Consider the following 25196-nt stretch of genomic DNA (forward strand, 5'->3'; position numbering starts at 1 on the left):
ACCAATGCATTTCAAGCAAAACCAGGGACATCATCTTCCCGCTTTACCCTGCCTTAGTGAGGCCGCAGCTGGAGTACTGCATCCGTTTTGGAGCCCCCACTTCAGGAGGGTCATGGATAAGCTTGAGAGAATCCAAAGAAAAGCCACTCATATGATCAAAGGCCAAGAGAGCAAGCCTTATGAGGAGAGACTGTGGGGCATGGGACTCTTCAGTCTGGAGAAGAGAAGGCTCAGGGGTGACTTGGTGGCAGCCTATAAGTATATAAGGGGGTGCATCGAATCTGGGAAAACAGTTGTTCACCAGGGCTCCCCCAGAGATAACAAGGTCAAACAGCCACAAACTCCTGGAAGGCCGGCTTAGACTGGACATTAGGAAAAACTTCTTTACAGTCCAAGTGTCCAGGCTCTGGAACAGACTCCCCCCAAAGGCGGTGCAAGCACCTACTTTGAATTAATTCAAAAGGCATTTGGATGTTTATCTTGCTGGGATGATTTGACCCCAGCAGACTTCCTGGGCCAGGGAGGCTGGACTTGATGATCTCACGAGGTCCCTTCCAGCCCCTAATGTCTATGAAGTCTACGGAGTTATGACAGCAGATAGAGGGCAAGTCGTACATATGTTCTGAGCCCTGTTCCTGCACTAGGATTGTCACAGGGACAGTTAGATGAGAGTGTTTTGTTTTTGTTTGGGGGGGGGGGGGGGAGAGTCTCATTGAAACACATAACAAAGACCTTAGCTATATAGAATTAAAATAAATCCCAAAACCAGGGACAGAGGTTGGGAAAGTTTGCATTGTGCACTAACATGCACAGCAATGCTCTTACTATGCAGGAGACTTGTGCTTGATTACTCAATCCCTTTTCTTGTTCCCAGGCTGCTAGGAAGCAAGAGTGTTAATAGATAGAAACAATTTGTTATTAAAGGATTGTTTCCAACAGTTTGCTGATATACTGAGCTTCAGAAGTTGAGCTCAAGTCAGCTGAAATTCTGAAAAATTCCCTGAAGAGTTTCATTACAGTTGCTAAATAGAGATGATATTACTATATTACCGGTTTCCATATCCTTCAGCCCCTTTTTTAAGGCACTAATCCTGCTGTCCTCATTTGTGCACAGGTCTTTGACGTCAGTGGCACTATTTGCTTAACGTAGGATTTAGTGACAAGCAGTGTCTGACCAGTCACATCAATAAGGAACGAAACAGAGGATCCTATAAAAGCAGTTCCCCCACCCCTACAAGCCGGATGCCTGATGGAGTTAGTTACCGTTTAGTCTGACTCCGCCCTTCTAATGTGGTTGGGGGATGAGTGTTACCAGCTGGTTACTATGGTCACAGAGCAGCAGGCGGAGCTGCGTGTGTAGCTGGGAACCTGTCGCATCAGTGCTGCACGGTGAGTCCTTCCTTGCACTTTGCTACTTGATCAGTGCTCTCATTAGAAATATTCTTAATTTAAATGCCAGTAGCAAATGGTTACAATACTAAAGGCCTTTCCTTACAGCTCCCTAGGTTTCATTATGTCCCCAAAGGGTACATTAGAAGCCAGTCTCTAGGTAGCTAGGGAGTCTCCTTCAACTCACCAAACAGGGGTTTCGTAACATATTTGTAATTCATATGATCATCCCACTTCACAGTCATGTAATCTACTGACTTCACTTGGCCTGAGCTGCTTTTGGATAAGAACTGTATTTAAAATTGGGAAATGTAGCACCTTCAGCCTTCCTCCTCCCTGCTCCAAACAACTGGATGAAATGCAACATCTTTGTAAGATTTATAATGCACCACGCTTTGCACATAGGGACATTTAAGTTGGTGATGAGCAGGATTTGTAAATGTCTCCGTGAAAAGCAAGTTCCAAAAATCATTTACAAGAGGGAGAAGCTATAAATACTGTCCATAAAATGAATCTCTGGGTTAGGGGCTCCCCTCCCCACCCCAAAGTGAGACTTGGCTGTAGTATAGTCACAGAAAGCTGTTCACTGCTGCTGCAGCAACATGTTGAATTGCTTCCTTTTAGACGTAGGACATTTATTACGAAGTGAAATAAGAGATCTGCCAGCAATCCACTGCCAACAGCTTGCTTTAGTACCAGCCAAACAAAGGAGCCAGATCCATAAGGAGTGTCAGTTTCCTTTTTCGTTCATATCTGGAGTATGCTGCAATGCTTCCTAATCATTTTCTTCCTTCTTTACAAATTTCATGCCTGACAGGGGCAGAATTGAATTTAGAGGATGAAGTCCAGCCTAATGCACTTGGTTCCCCCAGTAAGCAGGGACAGAGTAATTTCCCACTTCCCTAAGGTAAGCAGCTCCTCCCTCACATCTTGGTAACTGCATATTGTGGTTGATGCTCATTCCCTATGCAGTAGTTTCCTTGCTTGCATACAGTTGTTTTTACCATTAAAATATAAAACTCTTTAATAATTTTTCAGCATTTCAGAGGGGCAAACATCATTTCCCCTTTCCTTCTGAGGCAGGTTGGGATAATATAGTGGAGGATGGTCCTGCCCTGAGTAGGGGGTCCTGCCCTTCCAACTGTCATTTTCTATGAGTCTATGACCTCAAGTCCCTAACCCTGATCCCTTCTTTCAACCTGCACAGAAAGGGTCCCTTGACACACAAGCCTTGTTTCCAATCCCCACTTGATTATTTTAGCCAAACAGAGGTGTAAGTGCCACACTTAGAGAGTTATTACATTGTTTGAGGAAAAGTTAAAAACATGTCTAGGACTTAGGGGGCAAAAAGGGAAAATAGATCCATAGGCTTTTTGGACATCATGTTAGATGCATTTTTTTATTATTGTAATTCATTTGTTTGTATTATGATAGTGCTTTGGAGCCCTAGTCATGGACCAGGATTCCATGTGCTAGGAACTGTTCAGATAAAAAGGATAGTCTTACCCCAGAGTTTACAATCTCAGTATAAGGGAAGAGAGAATAGGCAGACATAGACAGATTCTGACAGGCAGGAATACAGTAGGACATGTAATGTGACAATTATGTTTCCTTTTTCTGTTGCTCAAAAGTTCCTTGAAGGCATACATTCCTTTTGGGGTAAAATTTTCTGTTTGATCTTTGCCTTATGATCTTTTTTTAATCTGAGAACATTTAAGTCTTTTTTTTTTTTTTTTTTAATTATGCATGTAGTGGGTAGCACTTTTCAAAAGCCCATTTATTTAAATGTTTACACTTGCATAAATCCTTCATATTAAGAGATGGTGTTAATACCAGCCCAGAGACTGGTAAAGTATTAAGATGTAAAGATAAAAATTGCCTAACACAGTAGTCAAAATATTATGCAATAACTAAGGCATTGCTGATTTTAAGAAATAGGAGGGAATGAGAGGGAGAACTGTGGAGGAAAAATCAAAGCTTGTTTTACTAGAAATCAAGAACATATGAGTTCTTTGCCCAAAATGAGATGTAGAAGATAGTGATCGCTTAAGAAGATAGAAGATCGCTTCTCGGCCTCTTGAAGGCTCAGATCAAGTATAAATGTAGCCTGTTGGATAGCATGTCTGCAGCTGTGACTTTTTTTAACATGATGGCTGGAATCAAATATCCTGATTCATTGTTCTTGAGAGGAATGATTAATGCTAAACAAAACATGGATACAGTTAAGTCCTGTGGAGGTTGTCTGGGGTTTACATTATTAAGAAGACTAATACATGAAAAAGTGACCAAAGAAGGGTTGGAGAAAGAAATATATACTCTTTGAAGAAGAAGCTACTGGTCACACATATTGGACCGGCTCACTGCCTGTTAATCCAAGTATCACTTTCTCTTCTGCCTGTGCCTGATGACAGCTTCAAATTCATCACCTTATTATTTGAGTCTTGTTGGCTGGGTTCCTTGCAAGGTAGCTATCGCCATACAGTATATTTAAACAACTTCTCTGCTGTCTGCAGTGGTATACACCTGAGGCCTGCCTCCAGTTCAAAGATCATTTTCAAGCACAGGTCAGAAGTGCTTGTCACCAGCGGAACACGGGGACAGTTGGGTGAGTCTGTGTAACAAACTGGACTACTTTTTGAAAAATAATTTACATTCTTAATTATACCTCACTTTTCTCACTGACTTATCTTTATTTCACACTCTTTGCACCCAAGCATGCTTTGGGCCAGTTATGTCTGCACTGGAATTCTCAGCCATATTTAACAGTCGTCATGTATCCAAGTGCCCTCTGGTTTCCACAAATGTGCTGAAGTCGTTTTTTCTGCTGAGGTAGATAGTCAGCCAAATCCAGTGATTGTTGAACAAACCATAGTTGTCCTCTGTTAATACAAATGATTAATCATGTTTTCAAAACAGGTATTGAATTCTGTTGATCATGTCCAGACCAGCAAGACAACTAACCTTAATGCTCATTGCAGGGAACAACACAGAGGCTGCCTTGCTGTGCTCCTCCCAGCTGATGTCAGTGCTGATTGAATATAGGAGCCCAAAAATTAATAGAAGCCTTTGGGCTAAATTTCAATTTCCTTTAAGTAAATCTAGAGTAATCTTTTAAAGTCAATTGAGTAAACTAAGAATCTGGCTCTAACTTTAAAAAGAGCATATATTAGCCAAAGAACAGATATTTTTATACCATCTCCCTAATTTAGAGTACAATAATACATTGTACTAAAAATGCACATCTACTTTCTTGTGCTTTTTCACAATACTCATTTACCTGTTTTGGGTTTTTTGGGGGTTTTTTAATGTCATCTCTCATGGAGCTTTTACTTGTTCTATCAGTGAAATTATAATGTTGTATTTCACAAATGCAGTCTTACAATTTCATTGCTGAGACTAGACTAGCTGTTAATATTTCATCAATGTGTTACATTTCTGCAGCCCAGAATGTTTTGCTCTACTATGAGCTAATAAAATTTACAGACCCAAATAGTAATTTTCTTCTTTTGATTCGGGTTGGTTTTCATACATGTGATTTATTTATTATCATATTTATGGAAACTAATAATCTACAATCAGAATCCAATGGAACCAAGATATAACCAATTGATTTGTTTAATGAAAGATTTTTTTTTCTCATTTTAAAAATCATTCCTTACTATATATCTTAAATTTATTAAGGTATTTCTGGAACCTCTACAGGGAAGACATTAAACTATCATTCAGAGGTTAGTTCAGCTACACAGCTACATTCACTTGGCCACCTGCAACTCCTTAAAGATATGCTAAATTGCAATTTTAAGAGTACAGATTGAGTTACCTAAAACCCATCTGCTGTGTTCTGTAGGTGAATCTTGAGCAAAGAGGATTATTCGCATGAAGCTTTCCTCAGATTAACACTATTCCAGATAGTCAGGAAATGTATTGGCACCAAACACTATGCTTTTTCCAGAGATGAAATCTCACAGTAGATTAGTTCATTATCATCTGCTTGCTTGTCCATGCACATTAGGCCTGATTCTACGCTGTTAACATCAATTAGAGTCTTGCTGTTAATTTTAGTGGCAGCAGGATTAAGCCTGCTTGCATCCATGTGCTCATAAGTGTGTGACTTTTTCTATGCCCTTACACAGGTTTCCCTTGCTTTATGCTGTACATGCGTTCCTGGAAAATGGTGCATAACTTGAATTCTCATAAAGGGAACCCACTTTACAGTGTAACAAATAGGGATATGATCCAAAACCTCAACTGTACTGACCCCCAGACTCATTTCTACCACTTTTACAAGACAATTTTGGTACTTGCCAACAGCAGGCAGTACACACAAGCACAGGGTGGTGATGAATGTTACCATAATGGGGATGGCAACTACAGAAATGTGTTGCAGACAACAAGCAAGGAGCAGAGACCCACAGGAGACTATATTTTGGTGCGCATCACTCCCACAATGCACTGCACAAAGCAGCTGACTTCAGGCTTCCACCACGCCGATAGTTATATGTGAGGTAAATTCACTCTTATGCAAATCTTTGGTATAAAAAGGGTCAGCGCATAAGAGTGAATTTGCATATACAGAACCCGCATAAAGTGAGGGAAACCTGTATTCAAATGCTCCTACCTGTTCATGCAGTCAAATATACAGGAAAAGTTTCCTTAGTTGGAGAGTCCCCAAGAATTTTATAATTTACAGAACAAACGATTTATTTCTGTTCCCTATAACTAGACCTTTTATGTCCTCCTTTTTTCCTTTTGTACTATAATTGCAAGTTAAGACACTGATCTTGCAAAGTATATTTCTTGGGAAGGCTCTTGCAGTTACTTATAAACTGCAAAAGCACAACACGCCTCATATGCACTATCACTTGTAGACTAAAAGCCTAAATCTTTATTTACATGGTCAGAGTATTGAAACCGTATGAATAATAATGAAATATTTGTTACAGGCTGAAAATATCCAAAGTTGTTGTGGTTGGAGACCTATTTGTTGGGAAAACCAGCCTCATTAATAGGTACAGTGTTTATTAGAAAATTAAGTTTACTGTTTAAAGCATTAGCTCTTTCTACATACATTGGATTCACTCAGTTCTTTTATTATCTTGGTTTGTAGGACTATAATTTCATTTATAGCAAAACAGCTTTCAAAGTGACTACTTTCTTCATTGCCATTGTCTGTCTTATTGTTTTGCTGAATACTTCTGAAATATAATACTATTAAATAGTGCTTTTCTACTTCACCATTATTTAACTACTTTGTTTATAACATGCCCTGCACAATATTAAAGCAGAATACTAAACTTAAAACAATCCTTCATATTGTTAGGTTTGGGTTTTTTTTGCAGGTTTTGTAAGGATATTTTTGACCGAGACTACAAGGCAACAATTGGTGTGGATTTTGAAATCGAGAGGTTTGAAATAGCTGGTGTGCCATATAATCTCCAGATGTAAGTTGGAACATGGTAGTATCAGCTGTTGTCTGTCTTACAAAAAGTACAGCATGTACCAAACTTGAATTGTTTCAGTTTTTGCAGAATTAAGATTTGAAGTTTCAATTCCTAACAATGTAGTACTGTTAAACTTTGTTGTGAAATGACTTCAAGTAAAAATATAAAAGTCTTTTGCATTGGAGGCCAGTGTTTTAAAGTTGTTGAGACAGTAATAGCACCCATGTGGTTAACTCTCAGCAGTTTCAGCACCTAAGTTCAAGGCCTCTGTATCTTTAGATGTTTAAATGTCGTTAAAAACAGATATCTTGTGCCTAGACACTTTAGTAACTGGTACAGTAGATATCTGTAGATTGGCAGGTCTCCATTGACTACTGGATTTTGATTTTTGATTATTGACAAAAATCCTCAATGGCTTGATAGGGATCTGTTTTGAAGTGGCATGTGGTATTCCTGGGTGCTGGCAGGGTTCTGCAGCATCAGTGATTGGCAGGGTTATGCCATAAAATAGTCTAGCATTACTAATGGCTGCTGGGATTATTTTGGAGACTGTAACTATTCACGACCTGAAGGACTATGGAAAAGTCTGTGGTATTACAAGTAGCTGGCCAGACTGTGTTTTGAGACTGGAATCTGCAATAGGTTGTTCTACAGATGTATGGATTTCTAGTTCCTGAAGGTCTTCATGGGGCACATCTACACATGTACTTTACCGTGCATTAGACTAATGTGCAGTAAAGCATTACCATCTACATGTGCTCTGCAATTAGTGTGCAATAGATTAATTTACTCCAGTGTAGGTGAAGGAAGGCGTGGAAAGGGCTAATGGGGCTTAGCTCCCCCAAACACAGGGCAGCAGTAGGGCCACAAGCTGACTGGCAGAGGGCTTACAGTGGCTGCAGAAGGAGTGGGGTGGGGCTGGGGCTAAGAGGGGCAGGTGCTGCACAGCTGACAGGGTGTGGGACTGAGCCATGAGCAGTTTGTCCGGGGTCGTGGCTGCTGCTGCTACGTGCACCCTGGGAGGCACGGGGCAGAGGGGAGGCATGTGCCCCCCAGATCTGTGCAGGGCAAGGCAAGCTGCCACTGTGAGCTGGGGCTGAGGCTGTGCCAGGCTCTTCCAACTTGGGGCGGGGCAGGCACTGGGATCCTGGGGGCTCTGTCCCCTCCGGCCTGGCAGCACAGCAGAGGCTGGCCCCGCTCCAGGCCCTGGCTCTGGGTCCTCCCGGGTAGTATGGGGCCAGGGCTGGTGCGAGGAGGCAGCTGGGGCCATTGCGGGCCTGGGGGCAGCAGATTCGTTGGCACAGGGGGTGCCAGTGCCTGGCAACAACCCCAGGCATGGGAAAAGGGGTGACTGCACAGGTGCAGTGGATCCTGGCCCCAATCCTGATCCTGGCAGGGCTCTGCTCCCTCCCAATCCCTGCCCCTTCCCCCACAGACTTTCTTGCCAGGGTGGGCATGTGCACGCATGCATGCACACGCTTGCCCCACCCTCCAAAAAAAAATATTTCTCTCTCCACCTCTGGTTGTAGGATAGTCCCATCAGACACAACTACTATCCTATGCCACAGTACATTACTTTGCTTAAAACCACATGTAGATGGTGATGTAGGCCGTGTCCACATGAGTGTGGACGTTTGGTTCTCCAGGGAAAACTAGTAGCAGGACACCTTGTGCTGCTGCTAGTTGTCCCTATGGAATGCCTGTGCCATACGCCCTCTGGCACATGGCAGGTTACCCTGAGTGAGGTAGGGAAGGCTGGGGACAGCACTGAGCTGGCCCCAGCAGCCTGACCTGGCATCCTGGGGGCCTCCTGGGGCTGCAGCAGTGGCTGCAGCTTAGAGGCTGGCCAGCAGCCAGAATGTCGCTCTACATAGCCTGGTTCCATTTTTGAATGGTGCGGACTGCCCCCATGTGCACCACTCCACTTTTTTTTGTGCAGTTTTTTTGACCCCTGGATATCCAGGGGTCAAAAAAAATGCCCCGCGCTGCTCCTTTGCAGTGCGGAGAACAACTGAATTTGTGGTATGTGGTACTGCAGATGTGTCTGCAGTGCCACATATCACACAGCTGTGCTCATCTGGACATGGCCATAGGGATTTGTTTACTCCACTTCAAATTGAGCTGAAGTATGTTCAGTCACATTAATTGCATATGTAGATGAGCCTGCTGTGGGCTGATCTTATGTGGGCAGCACTTGGAACATACATTTTAAGAATGAGAGCTCTAGGAATAAATAGAAATGTTACACAGAAAATTATTATGAAAAAGGCATTTCTGCTTTGAGCATTTTATATCTGAGCTGACCTGTCCAGGAAAAGTTCCCCAATGAGTAAAGGTTACAAGACTAGCAAAAACATGATTAAAATGTCTTCATTAAAAGAATGGTTCTTTATAGGATCTCTGTCAGTAGTTAATGGATAACGTATTCCAGATGGTAACACGTCTCTGGTATCACATTCTTCTCCAGCTTGTACCAGTCTGTTGCTTCATTAGTGTGTTTGCTCAGGTTGCGCTGGGCTTGACTGACCTGAAATTTCTCTCTTACTCCTGCACAGATGGGACACAGCAGGTCAGGAAAAGTTCAAGTGCATTGCATCTGCTTACTACCGAGGAGCAGAGGGTAAGTTCGAAAGCACTTCACAGTCAGGATCAAATTTTTTTTTTTTTTCTTACTCACTCACTCACTCTCTTTATGCTTCAGGAGCTCAGTTGGACCAGCAAGATTTCTGATCCTGTCTGTCTTGCTCATTTTTTTTCTCTTCTGTTTTTGTTGCAGTTATTGTAACAGTGTTTGATCTGGCTGATATCCAGACCTTGGATCACACCAAGTAAGTCCCTGGGATTTTGGCAGTCTGAGGTTTTAGCAGAAGGTCTGGTTTAAAACTGAATTGGGAATTTGGATTGACTGCACAAAATTGGGAAGACAACGAACCAATATCTTAATGAGCCAGGAAAATTAAGAGTGGGTGTAGCCACTTGTTCAAACTCTTTAGTGTCTCTCAAGTATTACTCATTTCATAGGTTCTTTGCTAATCAAAATGCCATTTTGTGCTTCAGTGCTGCCTGTAGTGATATCTCTGTAAGGAGATTTTCTGAACATACTGAAGACAGAACATAGGCCCTAAAAAGGAAGGGCAGAAATGAGAGAAGTGTATGTCAACAATGGCTCTGAGCTAGCTTCTGTACTGGTTAAAGTCTAGCCATGGCAGAGTGTACCATGGGCTTATATATCCTGCTTCTGACATGGGTTTTCTGCTACCATGCAGAGACTCTTCTCCCAGTGAGATAGTTTCAAGCTGCCTTGGGTTTATTTATACTGTACTGCAGTCATACCTGTAGTGACATATCCACATCTGCATAGATTAACATGTCTGTGCAATTTGTATGGATAGAATGTTATTAAATAGTGTCTGCTTGATTGGAAAAATGTTTTGTAGGGGCCTGATTTTCCTTATACTGGTGTAAATTTGAGTAAGTTCATAGAAGTCAATGGAGTGACAAAGCTATAAAACTCATCTGAGTTAAGAAACAGGTCCAACCTTTACAATGAGCTCTGTCTTTGTGTGGCTGAGTAGATACTTTCATGTGGTGGTATTTTTCCTTGCTTTCCTTTACCCCCTTTTTTCTTTCTGCTTTGTCCTTCCTCCTCTGCTCCTCATTCTCTTTTCCTGACCTTGCATCTTATGCCTTATCTGTTCCTTATCACTACTGCTTTGGTCCTATCCTTTAGTGCAAGTGATGTGGCATGGGTGCATTCCATTTGCCATCCTTGCTCTAGTCCCTACTGAACTCTAATTCTAATGTGGGCAGGTTTATCTTTCCCTGAATGGGAGGCATGTAACATCTAAAGGGATGCTTCCAAACTGTTTCAAAACAGTCCCTCCTTTAGCAGAAAAGGCATATTTACTTGATCTAATAAAAGATACCACATTTACCTGAAGAACCTTGTCTGCCTATGGCACATCACCTCTTCTCTCATTCCATTGTGACCTATTGTTTGTTTCTTTTCACCTTTCCTTCTCCCCCACTGCCATTTATTTCTCTCCCTGTGACTCTCACTTCTATTTCCCCTCTTCCCACTGGCTCATCTCATCTATTCCTCTTCTTTTTGTGTGTTTCAGACAGTGGTTAGAGGATGCATTGAGGGAGAATGAGCCAGGGTCCAGCTTTATCTTTCTGGTTGGAACAAAGAAAGATTTAGTGGTAAGTAGAACAAAGATGGTTCAAAAATGTCCCTCTCTTAACTCCCCTACCCTCCAAGTTTGTTCCCTGAGAAGTTAAATCCAGATATTATGTGGTAGCTGCTTGAAACCCCCCTCAAAAGCAAATTGTACAACAACCATTGGGAAGAGAGGTCACATGAAAAACAGAGGAGTGAACTGTATAGAATGTAAAGGAAACAGCACTTCCTAGAGATCACCAAAGCAGCCCTTTTCTTTTGTTGGAGCTTACCTTTATCAAATGCACCCAAGCACTACACAAGCAAAGAAAAATTTAGACATGAGGAGATGCAATCGCATGGTAGTGTCTCTGTAAGTTGCAATATAGACAACAGTTTACAGGACTCAAGTATTATCCCTGTCCCCTGTTTCTTGAAGGCTTATACAGAGAAGGGAGCAATAGCCTTCCACACCTAAGTTTATCTCCCTTATTAGCAACCAACAGCCACAATAATCCTAAAGACACAAAAGCAAACACCTTTTCCCCACTCTTTAGTTGTATTTCCTTTTACTCACTACCTGTAGCAAGTCTTATCCCTGAAGTCCCTTCACTTATTTATTATCCATCAGTCCCTGTCTGCTTGGAGTAGGCACCCCAGAAGGCTTTGTGCCTGTCACTTTTATAACAGTGAGAAGCACTTAAGGCCTTCTGAGGTATAGCAGGGGTATTGTAGAGTGAAGAAAAAATTAAGCAGGTTTTAGAGATCTGGGGATACAGATAAGAGACTTGGGCTCCAACAGTGCCTGAAATAAGAAAAAATGATGTATGGAAGATAATGAGACTTTGACTAGGTAGATATCAAGATTATGCTAAGGGTTGTCAAGGTTCAGCATTTTGTAGGAGACTCATTCTCCTCAGCCACTTATTTTCTCCCATAGCTTTTTGTGTATTACCTTTGTTCCCAGGTTTTGAGTTTTGGGTATGGCTGGTGGTGTGGCTTATCCTCAGAAGCTATGTTCATCTCCCATTCCCAGTGTTGCCTTCCTGTTCCCCTACCTACCTGCCTCTTCAGAATTTACTCCCAAATGTGCCATTTTTTTTATAGTGGGAAATTCCCTCTCAAACTGCCTAAGATATGTGCATGCTAGGAAGAGATCATTCTAACATGGGCATGATCAGAAGACGTGAACTAGAGAGGTATAAAATATAAATGTTGCCATAATGATAAACCATTTTGTGGGACATTTGGCCATCATGCATTTTGTAAACCATGCCTCTGCTTGAGGGACCTAAGATAAACTTATTAAGATTATAATGGGTGTCAGAGGATCTTTGTCTGGAGGGAGAACATTGGATTAAAATCAGAAAAGGGTCAACAGTATCATACACTGGTGGTTGCATTCACCACATATAAATAGTCCTGCCATGCTAGCTGATCATTTGTCCATCATTCATACCCCAGCAGCAGCTAAAGCAGTGAAGAGCTCTTGACACACAGTCAGCTGCTATGAGAAGCTGGTTAGGGACCTGATCCTGCAGACATTTATACAAAAAATTAACTTTTTAAACATCTGTGTATTCCAACTGAGGGAATACTGTTTGTGTGCTTAAACTTAAGTGAGTTGCAGGATTGCACAATAGTAGTTAGTTTGCATCTGCAGCTGGCAGTAAACAAAGAGGGAAAGGATTTGGAAATGAAAATAAAAGTGCAACATGAAAAACTAAATAAATAAAAAGAGAAAGGGGAAAAGGCAGGAATAGAGAGAGAAGCCGTGTTGAGGAGTGTAAAAGAGATTAGCAAGAGAGGAAGATAAAAAGTAGAAGAGGGAAAAGGAAGATAAAGTTAAACGATAGTAAATAGCTAGTCATCTTCTCTGACTCAGCAGCTTGGTTTCTGAAACATGTGAGTTCAAAGGTGGGCGGGGGCCTCTGTCATGCCTGACCAAGCTGATTGCCTTCTATGATGAGATGACTGGCTCTGTGGATGTGGGAAGAGCAATGGGCATGAAATACCTTGACTTTAGCAAGGCTTTTGATATGGTCTCCCCCAATGTTCATGCAAGCTAAGAAAGTACAGGTTGGATTAATGGACTGTAAAGTGGATAGAAAACTAGTTGGATCGACAAGCTCAGAGAGTAGTGATCAATAGCTTGATGTCTAGTTGGCAGTCGGTATCAAGAGAAGCGGCCCAGGTGTTGGTCCTGGGGCCAGTTTTGTTCAATATCTTTATTAATGATCTGGAAGATAGGATGGATTGTACCCTCACTGAGTTCACAGATGACACCAAGCTGGAGGGAGTAATAGATACGCTGGAGTGTTGGGCTAGAATTCAGAGTGACCTAGACAAATTGGAGAACTGGACCAAAAGAAATCTCATGAGGTTCAACAAGGACAAGTGTAAAGTCCTGCACTTAGAATGGAACAGTCCCATGCACCAGGACAGACTTGGGACCAATTGACTAAGCAGCAGCTCTGCAGAAAAGGACCTGAGGGTTTCAGTGGACAATACAGTGGTCGGCAAGATCAGTCACGGGGGGCACCCCCTCTCCCCCGGTCTGCAGGATCAGCCGTGGAGGGGCAAGTGCCCCTCCTGACTCAGGAGGCACTAGTCACCCATGCCCAAAACTATTTTGCAGGAGGCCCCAAAAAATCGTGGGCCAGCCCTGGCTGCGTTAGTAGGAGCATTGCCAACAGATTGAGGGAAGTGATTCTTCCTCTCCATCTGGGGGGTAAGGCCACATCTGAAGTACTGTGTCCAGTTTTGGGCCATCTACTACAGAAAGGATGTGAACAAACTGGAGAGAGTCCAGCGGAGGGCAACTAAAAAGGGGTGGGGGCTAGGGGACATGACTTATGAGGAAAGGCTGAGGGAACTGGGCTTATTTAGTCTGGAGAAGAGCAGAAAGTGAAGTCCCTTCTCAGTCTTAAGGGTGGTTCCAAAGAGGATGGAACTAGAATGTTTGCAGTTGTGGCAGATGATAGAACAAGGAGCAATGGTCTCAAGTTGCAGCAAGGGAAGTTTAGGTTGGATATTAGGAAAATCTTTCTCACAAGGAGGGTACAGAAGCACTGGTATAGGCTACCCAGAGAGGTGGGGAAATCTCCATCTTTGGAGGGTTTTTTTAAGACCTGCCTAGACAAAACCTTGGCTAGGATGATCTATTTGGGATTGCCCTGCTTTGAGCAGGGGGTTCAGTTGGATCACCTCCTGAGGTCCCTTCTAACCCTAATTTTCTATGTTTCTGTGAAATATAAAGGCAAAAGAAAAAGGAGAGTGAAATCGGGGCCAGAGACTTTAGATGGGGAAGGAAGAACATACAGTTGTTGGTGGCTTCTGCAATTTTTCTGCTGAGAATTACATTGTGAAACAAATCTTAGAAAAAAACAAGCAAAAGCTTCATTTTGTTAGTAGATTAGACTGCTGTACAGTTACATAATTTGTTCACTTCCAGTAGCTAAGGTTTGTATGCTGTAGATTATAGGGGAAAAATATTTTAAGATGAATACCAGTGATTTTCCTTATCAAATATCTGTCCAGATACTCTCTTGCAGCAGTTTGGTTTTTAAATGGGGTATCATATTTTATAAGTTGTAAGGCAAAGCTAAAAAAGGAAAGACAGACATGAAACCATAGAGCTAGTGCTATTACTGTCTTACTATGATCCAGACATACTCTAGAACAGGGGTGTTCAATGTTTTTTAACAAGTGTACCCCTTCTCTCTCAAAGTTGCAGCTTTTGTACCTCCTTTATATTTTTTTTCTTGTTTTTAAGGGTGGGGTGCAGATGGAGACCTCCCTGGTGAGGGAGGGAGCAGGGCTGGTGCTGGAACTGCACGGCCAGGGTGGGGCAGGGCATGGGATGGAGCCATGGCTTGTCTGGGGGGTGCAGGGAGGGGGAGGCATGTCCCGCTGGTGCATACACCCTGGGAGGGCATGGGGGCATGTGCCCCCCAATCTGCACGCAGGGCAGGCTGGAGCTGGGGTAGGGGCTGCAGCTACACAGCCGGGGTGGGGCACGGGACTGAGCCACGCAGGGGGCAGCTCCCACAGCTACACGGTGTGTGTGCCCCTGGATCTACATGCAGAGCAGGGCTGGGCAGGCTGCCACTGCAGGCTGGGGCCGACACCAGGTTCTTTCTGGTAGGGGCTGAGCTGGGCTGAGCTCAGTGTGGGTGGCAGTGCAGGGAGGGAGGGTTGGGGGCCCAATGGCAAATTCTGGGGTGGCTACAGCCCCATAGGCCCCTCCCAGTGCTACCACTGCCTGCCCTGAGCACAACCCAGCCCAGTCCCCAACCAGGAAGAGCCCAGAGCAGCCCCAGCCTGCAACGACAACCTGCCCTGCCCCATTTACAGATCCAGGGGCACATGCCCTCCCAGGGTGTGCACAGCTGCGGGATCAGCCTCTTCCCCCCATCACCTGCATCTCCCAAACGAGCGACTCGCAGCTCTGTCCCGCACTCTGTCCCTGCTGTGCAGTGCCTACCCCAGCTCCACTCTGTCCCTCACTGTGGGGGCTTCAATCAAGGCCATGAGTGGCTTGTCCGGGTAGGTGCTGGGGGGTGGGGGTGGCTCCCACAGCTATGTGGACCCCGGGGGGCCATGTGCCCCCAGATCTGCATGCGGGGCAGGGTGGGATGATGCTGCTGGCTCTAGCCAGGACCGGGCTCTTCCTGGTGGGGGATGGGCCAGGCTGCACTCAGGGCAGATGGGTGTGGTTCTGGGAGGTGGGGATTGGAGGGGCTACAGTGAATTCTGGGGTGGCTGCAACCCCTCCCAGCACAGCCTGGCCCAACCCCCTGCCAGGAAGAGCCTGGTACAGCCCCGGCCCCAGTTGGCTGCGGCATCTCACCTTGCCCTGCACACAGATCGGGGGGCACGTGCCCCCCATTCCCTCCTGGGGTGTAGAGGTGGGAGCCGCCCCCCATGCAGCTCAGTCTAGCATTCTGCCCTCGCTGGGCAGCCCCAGCCCCACTCCCTCCCCCACCGCTGGAGCCTCAATCTTCACCCCCCGGCCCCTTCCCTCACAAACACACTTACCAGCCGGACTTGGCCGCTCTCCTGGCTACCTGCATGCTGCGTTGCACCTGCGTGCATGCATGCAGCATTTATTGGACACATTAAGTCTGTATACCCCCTAGGACCTTTTTAAGTACCCCTAGGGGTACTCAAACCCCCCAGTTGACAACCACTGCTGTAGAGGGACTCTGCCTGCTTTCTGTTACAGACCGTTATTCTTTGCTGTCTTAGTCAGGTGCTGCATGTGAGCGGACAGAACGAGATGCCATCCGTTTTGCCAGTGAGATGCAGGCTGAATACTGGTCGGTGTCAGCAAAAACAGGTTAGTTGCTTCATGGAAGACTAGTACAGTGCAGCCACAGCCATGTGTTAAATAAAGAGTATGTCAGGTTCTTCTGCTGAGTGCATTTGCAGCAATGCATTTGGTCAGGTGTTCACATAGCTATATAGTTGTTTGGGGCTGTGCATTTGTTAATTGTGTGCAGAAATTGCACATAATTAACAATTGCTGCTGCAGAAATTGGGAAAATAAAAAGTTATGCCACACCTTAACTTCCCTCTGAATGTTTAATTGAAACCTGTGTGTTTGTGTCTGTGTGTGTGTGTGTGTATGCACACGCACAAGATGGGAATGAGAAATCCTAACTGGGATTATAGGGATGGGACTGCCCAATTGCTTTGGAGGGAAATATTTCTGGGGAGATATGCTGGTTGGTTGCAGACGTTAAAAAACAAAACAAAAAAACAAACAAACCTTCGCTTTACCGGAAGAAGCAGCATCTTACTTCAACCCAGCTCTGCGACATCTGCATAGATTGGGTGTTTCAGCGGGGATTTTTGGCACTTTTATCTAATAGCTGATTCAATCAGCTATTAGATAAAAATACCAAAAAAGCACCACTAAAACACCCAATCTATACAGATGTCAGGTGTGCCAGGTCCAACTAATGCGATGCCTCTTTTGGGCATGCACTGCACTCAGTATAAGGGTGCACAGAGTTTAAAGTTGGTTTGGTTTTTTTTATGTTTGCAAGTAGCAGCATATTACTTTTCTCCCTGGTTTTATACAGTAGTTTGTGTTCTTGTTCTTATGAATTGGATCTGTATGACTGTGCTTGTAAATGAAGTGTTTCTCTCATGTTTCCCAGGAGAAAATGTAAAGGAGTTTTTTTCCCGGGTTGCTGCCTTGGCTTTTGAACGATCCATGCTGAAGGAGCTGGAGAAGAGTAATGGTCGCATGGCCCAGATTGGGGCTGGGAACCTGATCAGTATGTTTAGTTTTGCTCTCTCTATTTGCTTTTGTTGCTTACTCAGGGGAGTAGGGAGGTTTCTGGATGGCCAAATTCTATCTCACATATGCTAATCCAAACCTACTCACATCAGCATTTATCTACCTAAATTCTTATATGTGATTTCACATGTATTACTAAGGGCTGAAATATGGCCTTTGACATCTTTGTTACTGGAAGGTCCTTGGTATAAAGGTCCTTTAAAAATAAGCTAGATAAGAAGTTCCCAAAAATGATTTCAAAGTAGCACATCCTGCTTTTGCTGGGGAGGTGGGGTAGGGGGATGTTGGACTAGCTGACCCATGACATCCCTTCCAGCTCTCTGATTCCGAGGTGATATGAAGCATGAATAATTCTTTGGTTTCCTCATTCCAGAACTGGAAGGAAACTCACTGGATGCTCCAGAAAGCAACTCTCAAGCAAGCCTGAGCTGCTGCTAGCTGCCAAACATTTCTGCAAACATTATTTCTCCATCTGCATGTGCGTACACAAGTGTGGTGAAGCTGCAGCAGAAAAAAGCTCTTGTGCAGTTTTCGGTTCAAGGATTGAAAGTCATTATGTGTTGGCAAAGCAGTGAGGAGAAAATGATCCTAGCATCTCTCTTCAGAGAGATGACTCTTCCTTGCTTTGTGCTTACCTATCCTGACTGGTGAGCTCTTTTTACTTGAGATGTTGCCAGTCCAGCATGCCCTCCTGCTTCCAGGAAACCCTGTGGTAAAGATTTTGTGTGTTCTTTGCTTTCTTGGTTGTTACTAGAACTTTGAAATCTTGGATGCTGAAATCCTGGTCCCATACTTTTGGGAGCAGAAAACATGTGGCAGTGCTAAGTGAATCCATATGTTTTCTATCTTTTAAACATAAACTCCTTGCACAATATTACTCTGACTTGCACTCAGGCAACTCCACTGGGCCATGAATGTGCTTATAAACATTCTTTCAGTTGCATTTAAGATCTCTTAGGGTACCTACATGCACACTTTACTGCAGAGTAGACTAATTTGCTCTGCAGTAAATGTCACTGTCTACATATGCACTGCAGTTAGGGTGCAGTAGACCAATTTAACTGGTGTAGGATAGTCCCATCAGACACAAGTACTATCCTGTGCCAGAGTAAATAACTACAATTAAGTGAACATGTAGACAGTGATCCAGGTGCAAATTGTACCCGGTCAGCTAAGCCAGGGCAGGCCAGGAGCGTCCCTGGCCTACACTGTTCCCTCCGAGCTCAATTTTCTCCTGTCACCAGGCACACGTTCAGATGCTGTGCCTGGATTAGTTTACCCTGGTGCACACTGCACCAGAGTAAATTCAGTTGCATTAACTGCATGTGTAGACGTACCCTTTAAACATTTTTAGTCTACATGTGTACTGTTAATGAAGTAAGGTGGGAGAGAATTTCTGTTTGCTTCACCTGGCTTTCTTTATTACTCTGACAAATCTGGCCCTTTGGATACAACTGCAGGGTAATTGGAGAGAGCTGGGAAATTGGGGGATACATTCTGTAATGAGGAAACACAAATCTGAAGTATATGAAGCTCTAAAAACAACTGGCAGTGATTCCTCTTTTTTGACATCATGGTTTTTCTGCCTTTCACAGTTAAGGCGGGCCAAAATTAGAGCCCAAGATCCATGTGTTCTCAAATATTGTGGCAGTCCTGAACCTGGCAGTCTTATCCCATCTCTGTTTAACATTTGGAGGGCTTAATTTTTCTCTGCCTTGAACCTTATAGAGATGTGTCCACCTGTGGAAAATGCCAGATGAGAGTGGTATAATTGTATGCTGTCTGGAACATAGCTAGACAAGGTACAAAGCAGAAGAGAATCAAGCTCTATATAGTCTTTCTGTCAAAGAGAAAGTAGATGCATCTTTTCCCTTTATACATCCTGTGTACACTACAAGATCCTTACTAAGTAGAATGGATGGCATTTATGTCATAACCACTTTTTTGTTCTTATAACCACTTTTTTGTTGTATAGAAGGGACAACATGTTTTCACATGTTACAGCCCACATAATGAACCTGATCTCTCCTATCCGTGCCAGATAACAGTGAGTTGGTAAGATAAGACTAAGCATAACTAGGCCTATAAGTGTTCTGACTGACCTTGCTGGAGAAAGTGTTTCAGGTCACTTTGCTAGGAACACGCTGTGCTACTACTGAGCAGAAGCAACAGTGGTAGAGAAGCAATTGTATCATTGATGTATCTTTGTATTTCTTTTTAAAAAATGGTGTCTGTGAGTAAAGACAGGCTTTGCAGCCTGTCTTGGAGAAAGGAGGCGGCAAAATCAGGGGCATACACTGCCTAAGCCCCAATCTACTTGCCATGTGGGGACTTCACTATTGAGGGGCTACTAAAGAACAGACCACAGCTCAGTGAGTATATCAGGTTTACAAACATTGTTCTGGTCTCCTCTATTGTTCCAAGAGTAAATGCCCTCCTGCCATTACTAGTTAAGGCTGATTCTTTAGGAACCAGCATAATTATATAGGGTAGGAAGTTGTATGAATTTCAGTGGTATTGGAAACTAGGGTGAAGCAGCTTTATATCAGATTCTTCTGCTGTGTCAGTAGCACTGATTGGTGCTATAGGGACTCCTTGTTAGTTGTCCTTGATGATTGAATGGCAAGGTGTTATTGTCCAAAACAACTGTTATAAACACATGCTGGGTCAGTATTTGTGAGATTTTTACTAATCCTAATCTTAGTTTCTAAATTTCTTATCAGATTGTTTTCTTGTTGAACTGCAATGCATGTAGCATGGTACAAGGCAAAGTACAAGATACTACCGGAGTGCAATTTACACTGGGAGAAGGAATTAATGGAATCTCTTACTCATTTGTAACGCTCAGTACCATGTGTCTAATTGGCAGTATTACACTAAATCTGAGCGAGAGAAAATCATTCACCTACACTAAACTGTAAACATTTCTGTAAATATTCTGATTAAATGAAAGAACCACCCAAAAGAATGAAACCAAGACCATCACTACTCAAAGCTTAAATGCCAGTAACAAAATGTCCACTGTCCTAAGGACAGTGGAATGACTCTGGATTTTCATCAGTGGAAGAGCAGTGTTTTCCATAAGGTCCAATATATTCTTAGTACAACTCTTTCAGAGGGAAAGAAGACAGAAAATTGTAGGGCGCTCATTAATTATTAACCCCATCAAACTATCACACAGTTGTTCATATGCATCAGTAACCAGAGTACCAAATTAACAAAATCTAATTGGAGCTGAAGTCCTCCAAAGAAAATGAGGAAGGTAATGGAAAGAAATATCTTTGATCATAAAAAAAAAATGTTTTTTTAAAAAGAGCCTAATTCTAAATTATCCCTGCTCCTGCAGTTGATCAGCGTGGGGAGAAAGGTAGCTTAAAATAGCTGTTGCATTGCCTATATTCTGCTTTTCTCTCAGACTCCTGTTGTTTTACATATACATCTCCTGGGAACTGTACATGTTCCTCTTTTGACAATGACATTGGCAACTGTGCCAACTGGATTGGCAAAGACAAGTGCACCATTTGGTGAAGGAGATGAATGTGTGTGTATGTGGAGAGAGTTATCTATCCAAGGATTGAACGTTTTGACCTTATGATGTTCTGCATAGCTGTTCATCTCTCAAAAAATCTGTTTCATGGGGATGACGAATAGATGCTCCCTTCTACCATGCTTTCTTTTAAGTGGGCAGGAAACTAACTTCTTTGTGGTTATTGAATTTGATGCATTACTGGATGGGTGAGTGACAGATGGTTCACTGCACTGGGGCATATCATATATATACACACTAAATATGTTTTGCATTTGTATAGTGCCTTTCATCATACACAAAATGCTTTACAAATATAAACTAATTGTTCCATGTAAGCATCCTTCTGAGATACTGTAGCCTCATTTTATGAATGGATAAACCAAAGCTCACAGAGGCAATAGGCCTAATTTCCAAACTAGGCCTCTTTTGTAAGCACAGTTTTGTACCTGAAGTGATTTTTGGTCCCAGAATTTTGTTCCTTCAGTTCATTCATGCTTTTTTCTGATAATTCACTATTGACACTAAATTAGGACCCATTTTGTTACAGGAAAAAATGTGATTCTACAAATGGAGTCATGGTTTTAAACTCAAGCTGTTAAGGGAATGTCTATATTGCCTTCTATGGGAGATCAGTACACTGCAGAAAAATAAGCTCACCCACTCACACCTGCTCTGGGCACAACTGGGCCAGCAAATTTATGGATCGGACAGCTTGATGAAGCCTCAAAGAGCCTGAGCATTGTGCCAAAGTATGCACCAAGTCTGTGCCAAGCTGTCTGCTTTGCAAATTTGTAGGCTTGGGTGTTCATGGAATGAGCATGAGTGGGCAGGCCTTGTTTCTTTGTGGTGTGCCCAGTCTCATTTGGGAGGCAGTGTAGGCATATTGTATGTGACTTGACCACAGTCACATTGTGAGTCAAGGTTGAAGTTTGGGAGAGGATTCGGCTGCCCTGGGTGTATACATAGATATTTTAAAATGCCCTGAGAGTGCAGCTTTTATTCATGTGATAATGTAGCTATGAGAAATTTAAAATGAGGCAGCTTTTCTGGTTCATAGATGTGAAGTACACGGGTCCTTTAAAACTGCAGTGTCTGAAAGAGAGAGATTCTGTTCCTATGGGCTCCTCCCTTTACCCTGCCTGTGTATTGGGAGTCCTGAACCTAGAAAAAAATTGTATTTTGTTTTCTAGTAGCAGAAATGACACAGTAAGTTACTTAATGTGGCTCCAAATATTGCATGCATAAGAGCAATAGCCTGTTAGGCAATAAATAGCCTTCAGAAAGGGCCTAATTCGTGCCATTCTGTGATGGATGCTGCAAGGCCTGTCTTTAAAACCCCATTGAGATTTCCTCAGTACAGAGGCTGCTATTAATAATTGATTCTGTAAAAATGAAACTCAGATCATGTTACTATTGATTAATTGGTTAGATAGGGAAGCACAAGGAAAGGCTTCCAAGTTTGGCTGAAAGGTAAACACTGCTGTTCGTTTGTAATTTCTTAGACAGATGTTCATGTCTGTGGCCTAGATTTTACTTGTGCATGTTTAATTCTAACAGAAAGGCATTTTAGTTGCTTTGAAGAAGCCTTTTAAATAGTGAAAGAAATGACAGGGAGGGGAGACAAGTATATCAGCACTGAGTGCAGGCTGATTGTCACAGCAAGCCTATATACAACTCTGAAACCAGCTGGTGGATCCCTCACTGTATTCATGGCAACAGTTTCACTGTTACCTTCCTTGGGGAATGGGCTGTAGGGGTTATGGGGAATTGTGGTGTTTGGGAGCAATTCAAGGACACAGCTAAGAAAAAATAACGTAGTAATGTCTCCCAAAACAAAATACTAGTGCTATGCTTTGTTTTGTCTTAATAAATTGAAGCTAATAGTTGGTTGGTTCTTATTCAAACAACGAGCATGGGTGTCTTTAGTCAAAGAGCTGGCAGTAGTCCAAGACCATTTATTAAAAAAACCCAAAACCTCACACCAAGTGAAATCTTTTTGACTCCTTGTTTTAGGCCATGTGATATTAGAAAAGGCAAATTTTAGTTTTTACCAACAATCCTGCCATTTGAGTGAATATTTGGGGGCGGGGATAGAGACCTGTGTCCCTTCCCCCTCTCCTCGGGCTGGGGTCTGGGCTGCTCCCTGTCTCAGGCTAGGGCTGGGGCCTGGGCTGCTCCCCACCTCCCCCCCACCACTCGGGGCCAGGGCCAGAGCCCATGCCGCAGGCGCAGCGGGGAGCAGCAACCAGTAACCCCCCCTCCCCTTCCTGCTTCCCTCCCTGCCAGCTGTTGTTGAGGGGGATGGGGGTGCCAGCCCCTGGCTCCAAGAACCAGACCCTGGCAGTCTGGTCCCTGTTGCCCCCCTCCCCTCCAACCCCTCAGTCCCCACTGTCATGGCAGCACTCTGCTGTCTGTCCCTGTCTATGTAGGGCACTCTGACTGCCAAGACAGCCAATCAGAGTGTGAATAAAGCATTACAGACAGACTTAGGCTTTTATAATATTAGAATTGTTTTTGGTTTGCTTCTATAGGTCATGTGACTCTACTCTCTCTCTCCTATTGGTTCCCATAACTTGATAATTAAATCCAGCTTTTCCTCAAGGTGCATAGCTCCCGATTTAAAAACACATTTTTAGTAGTTGTGGAGTTAAGACTTTATTGGCTTTTCTGCATACAGATGTTCCTGCTGTCTCTGGATCTTTTTAATCATCCTCATTTCCCTTTTTCCTCTTCTTTGCCTCATGTCTTCTCAGATTTCACCTTTATTCCTCTTTATCTGTACACAAAGAAGCGAGTTCTTTATGCTCCTGCCAAAACCCTGGATTCCTTCGGTTCCTTGCCACATGAAACTCCAAGGAGGAGAACTATCAGGAGAGAGGATAGAAGCACTGCCTCACTCAGTCTGACTGGGTTGCTTTTGTGACAGTCCCAGTTCATAGAAGTCTGTGAGCTGGAAAACAAATCTAGGTGCAGCTTCATATCCCTGGAGTGATTACCACCAAAATGGCTTTTTCCTTTATGTTGTTTTATTTTCTATATTTTTCCTGTAGGCCAGGAGGTGAAGAAATGAATTTAAATTTTAGAGCAAGTGCTATATGGATTACTTCATCACACAGTGAAGATGCTAAGTAACGTGTCTGTTCTATGCTGTAGTAGGTTGTGCCTTTACACTGTTATTTTCTTGAGAGAACTTACTACGTACAGTTTTTCTGTTGTAAAGATCTGTGTACCCCTTCCAACGTTCATTAGTAATAACTGATATGCATCTCTTGGAATATGTTGCTTTACTCATCATTCTGTCTGTCCAACTCCTCCCACAACAGACACAGGAAAGACAAGAAAGTTGAGAGCAATAACATTCCTGAGCAGAACAGAAATTACAATGAGTTAGATGACTAAAGGGTGGAAGCTAGTTTAGTTGTTTTGCTCATTCCAAGAAAGTAGTGGGCTGTAATTGGAATTCATTCTGGTGGTTCATCAAGTCCAGTTTAGGGTCTCTCTTCTTGATGAGTGACAAGCAGAGTGTATTCCAGCAGGGTGAATAAACCCATTTTTGTTCTGCTCTGTCTTAGGCTTTATTCCATAGTCAAAGCTTGTTCCAAGGAGCTCTATATACACCACTGGTAAGAGTACATAGCAGTTCTCCTGTGTCCTGATCCTCAGAGAAGGAGTTATTACAAGAGCACAGCAAAACAGCTCTGGTTTTGTAGCTGAAATAGTAGCAGTTCATGCATTTAGCTCTAAAGGATCTCAGATCAATTCCTTGTATGTTGGCCAAGAAGTGTTTGTTAAGCAAGAAATCTTCAGTCTTTGACTACCAAGCCAGGATAGTCTCAATTTAAGGTTCTATGCTCTTAGAAAGCATTGCATCAATCTCAAAGTGAAAACCTAAACTAGATCCTCCCCACCCCCACTCCCTTGGTCCCGCTTTTAGGTTTCCAATTTTGCTACAACGAAAAAAAAAGTATTCCCAAACTCCCACTGATGTAATGGTGTTAGGAGCAAGCCTCTGTCTATAAAGAGTTTGGTGACTATATCTCCACAGCTTAAGGTTAAAGAAAAGTAATTTATTTTTGACCACAAGAGGGAGGCCCAGGGTCAGCTAAGTGCCTTGCTTTAAGGAAACTAACATTGTAGCTCTGTCTATAGGCCACTAGGAGGGTGTAATGGATATACTGTACTTCTATTTTTTAGTCACTGGATCAAAAACTGTTCTTGAGAGGTTACTATAATGTGCACTCAAATCACTAATATTCCTGCCTTGCAAAGTTCAGTGTGTCTTTTAGAACGATAGTGTGCTGGCAAAATAAAATACTTATGTTGGCTGCACAGATACAACAGCCACTTCTGTGCCCATGAGAATTCCTG

At 43.2% G+C, this 25196-nt stretch overlaps 1 protein-coding gene across 3 annotated transcripts; it reads left to right on the top strand.

Moving 5' to 3' along the window:
- Positions 1-1331: 1331 nt before the first annotated feature.
- Positions 1332-23671, top strand: RAB36 (RAB36, member RAS oncogene family). Of its 3 annotated transcripts, XM_025199333.1 has the most exons (12): positions 1332-1389; positions 2207-2296; positions 3903-3994; positions 6333-6398; positions 6729-6830; positions 9386-9450; positions 9607-9658; positions 10952-11033; positions 16240-16330; positions 17157-17276; positions 17673-17777; positions 23582-23671. In XM_025199333.1, the coding sequence occupies exons 2-11, from the start codon at positions 2228-2230 to the stop codon at positions 17735-17737; spliced, it is 804 nt and encodes a 267-aa protein (XP_025055118.1). In that variant the 5' UTR covers positions 1332-1389; positions 2207-2227; the 3' UTR covers positions 17738-17777; positions 23582-23671. The 3 variants fall into 3 exon arrangements, with proteins under 3 accessions (XP_025055118.1, XP_006019934.1, XP_014373623.1); XM_006019872.3 differs by lacking the exon at positions 23582-23671 and having other exon boundaries at positions 17673-17810; XM_014518137.2 differs by lacking the exons at positions 6333-6398; positions 23582-23671 and having other exon boundaries at positions 17673-17810.
- Positions 23672-25196: the final 1525 nt, after the last annotated feature.

The sequence above is a fragment of the Alligator sinensis genome, unplaced genomic scaffold, assembly GCF_000455745.1.
Source record: "Alligator sinensis unplaced genomic scaffold, ASM45574v1 scaffold505_1, whole genome shotgun sequence".
Taxonomy (NCBI): Eukaryota; Metazoa; Chordata; order Crocodylia; family Alligatoridae; genus Alligator; species Alligator sinensis.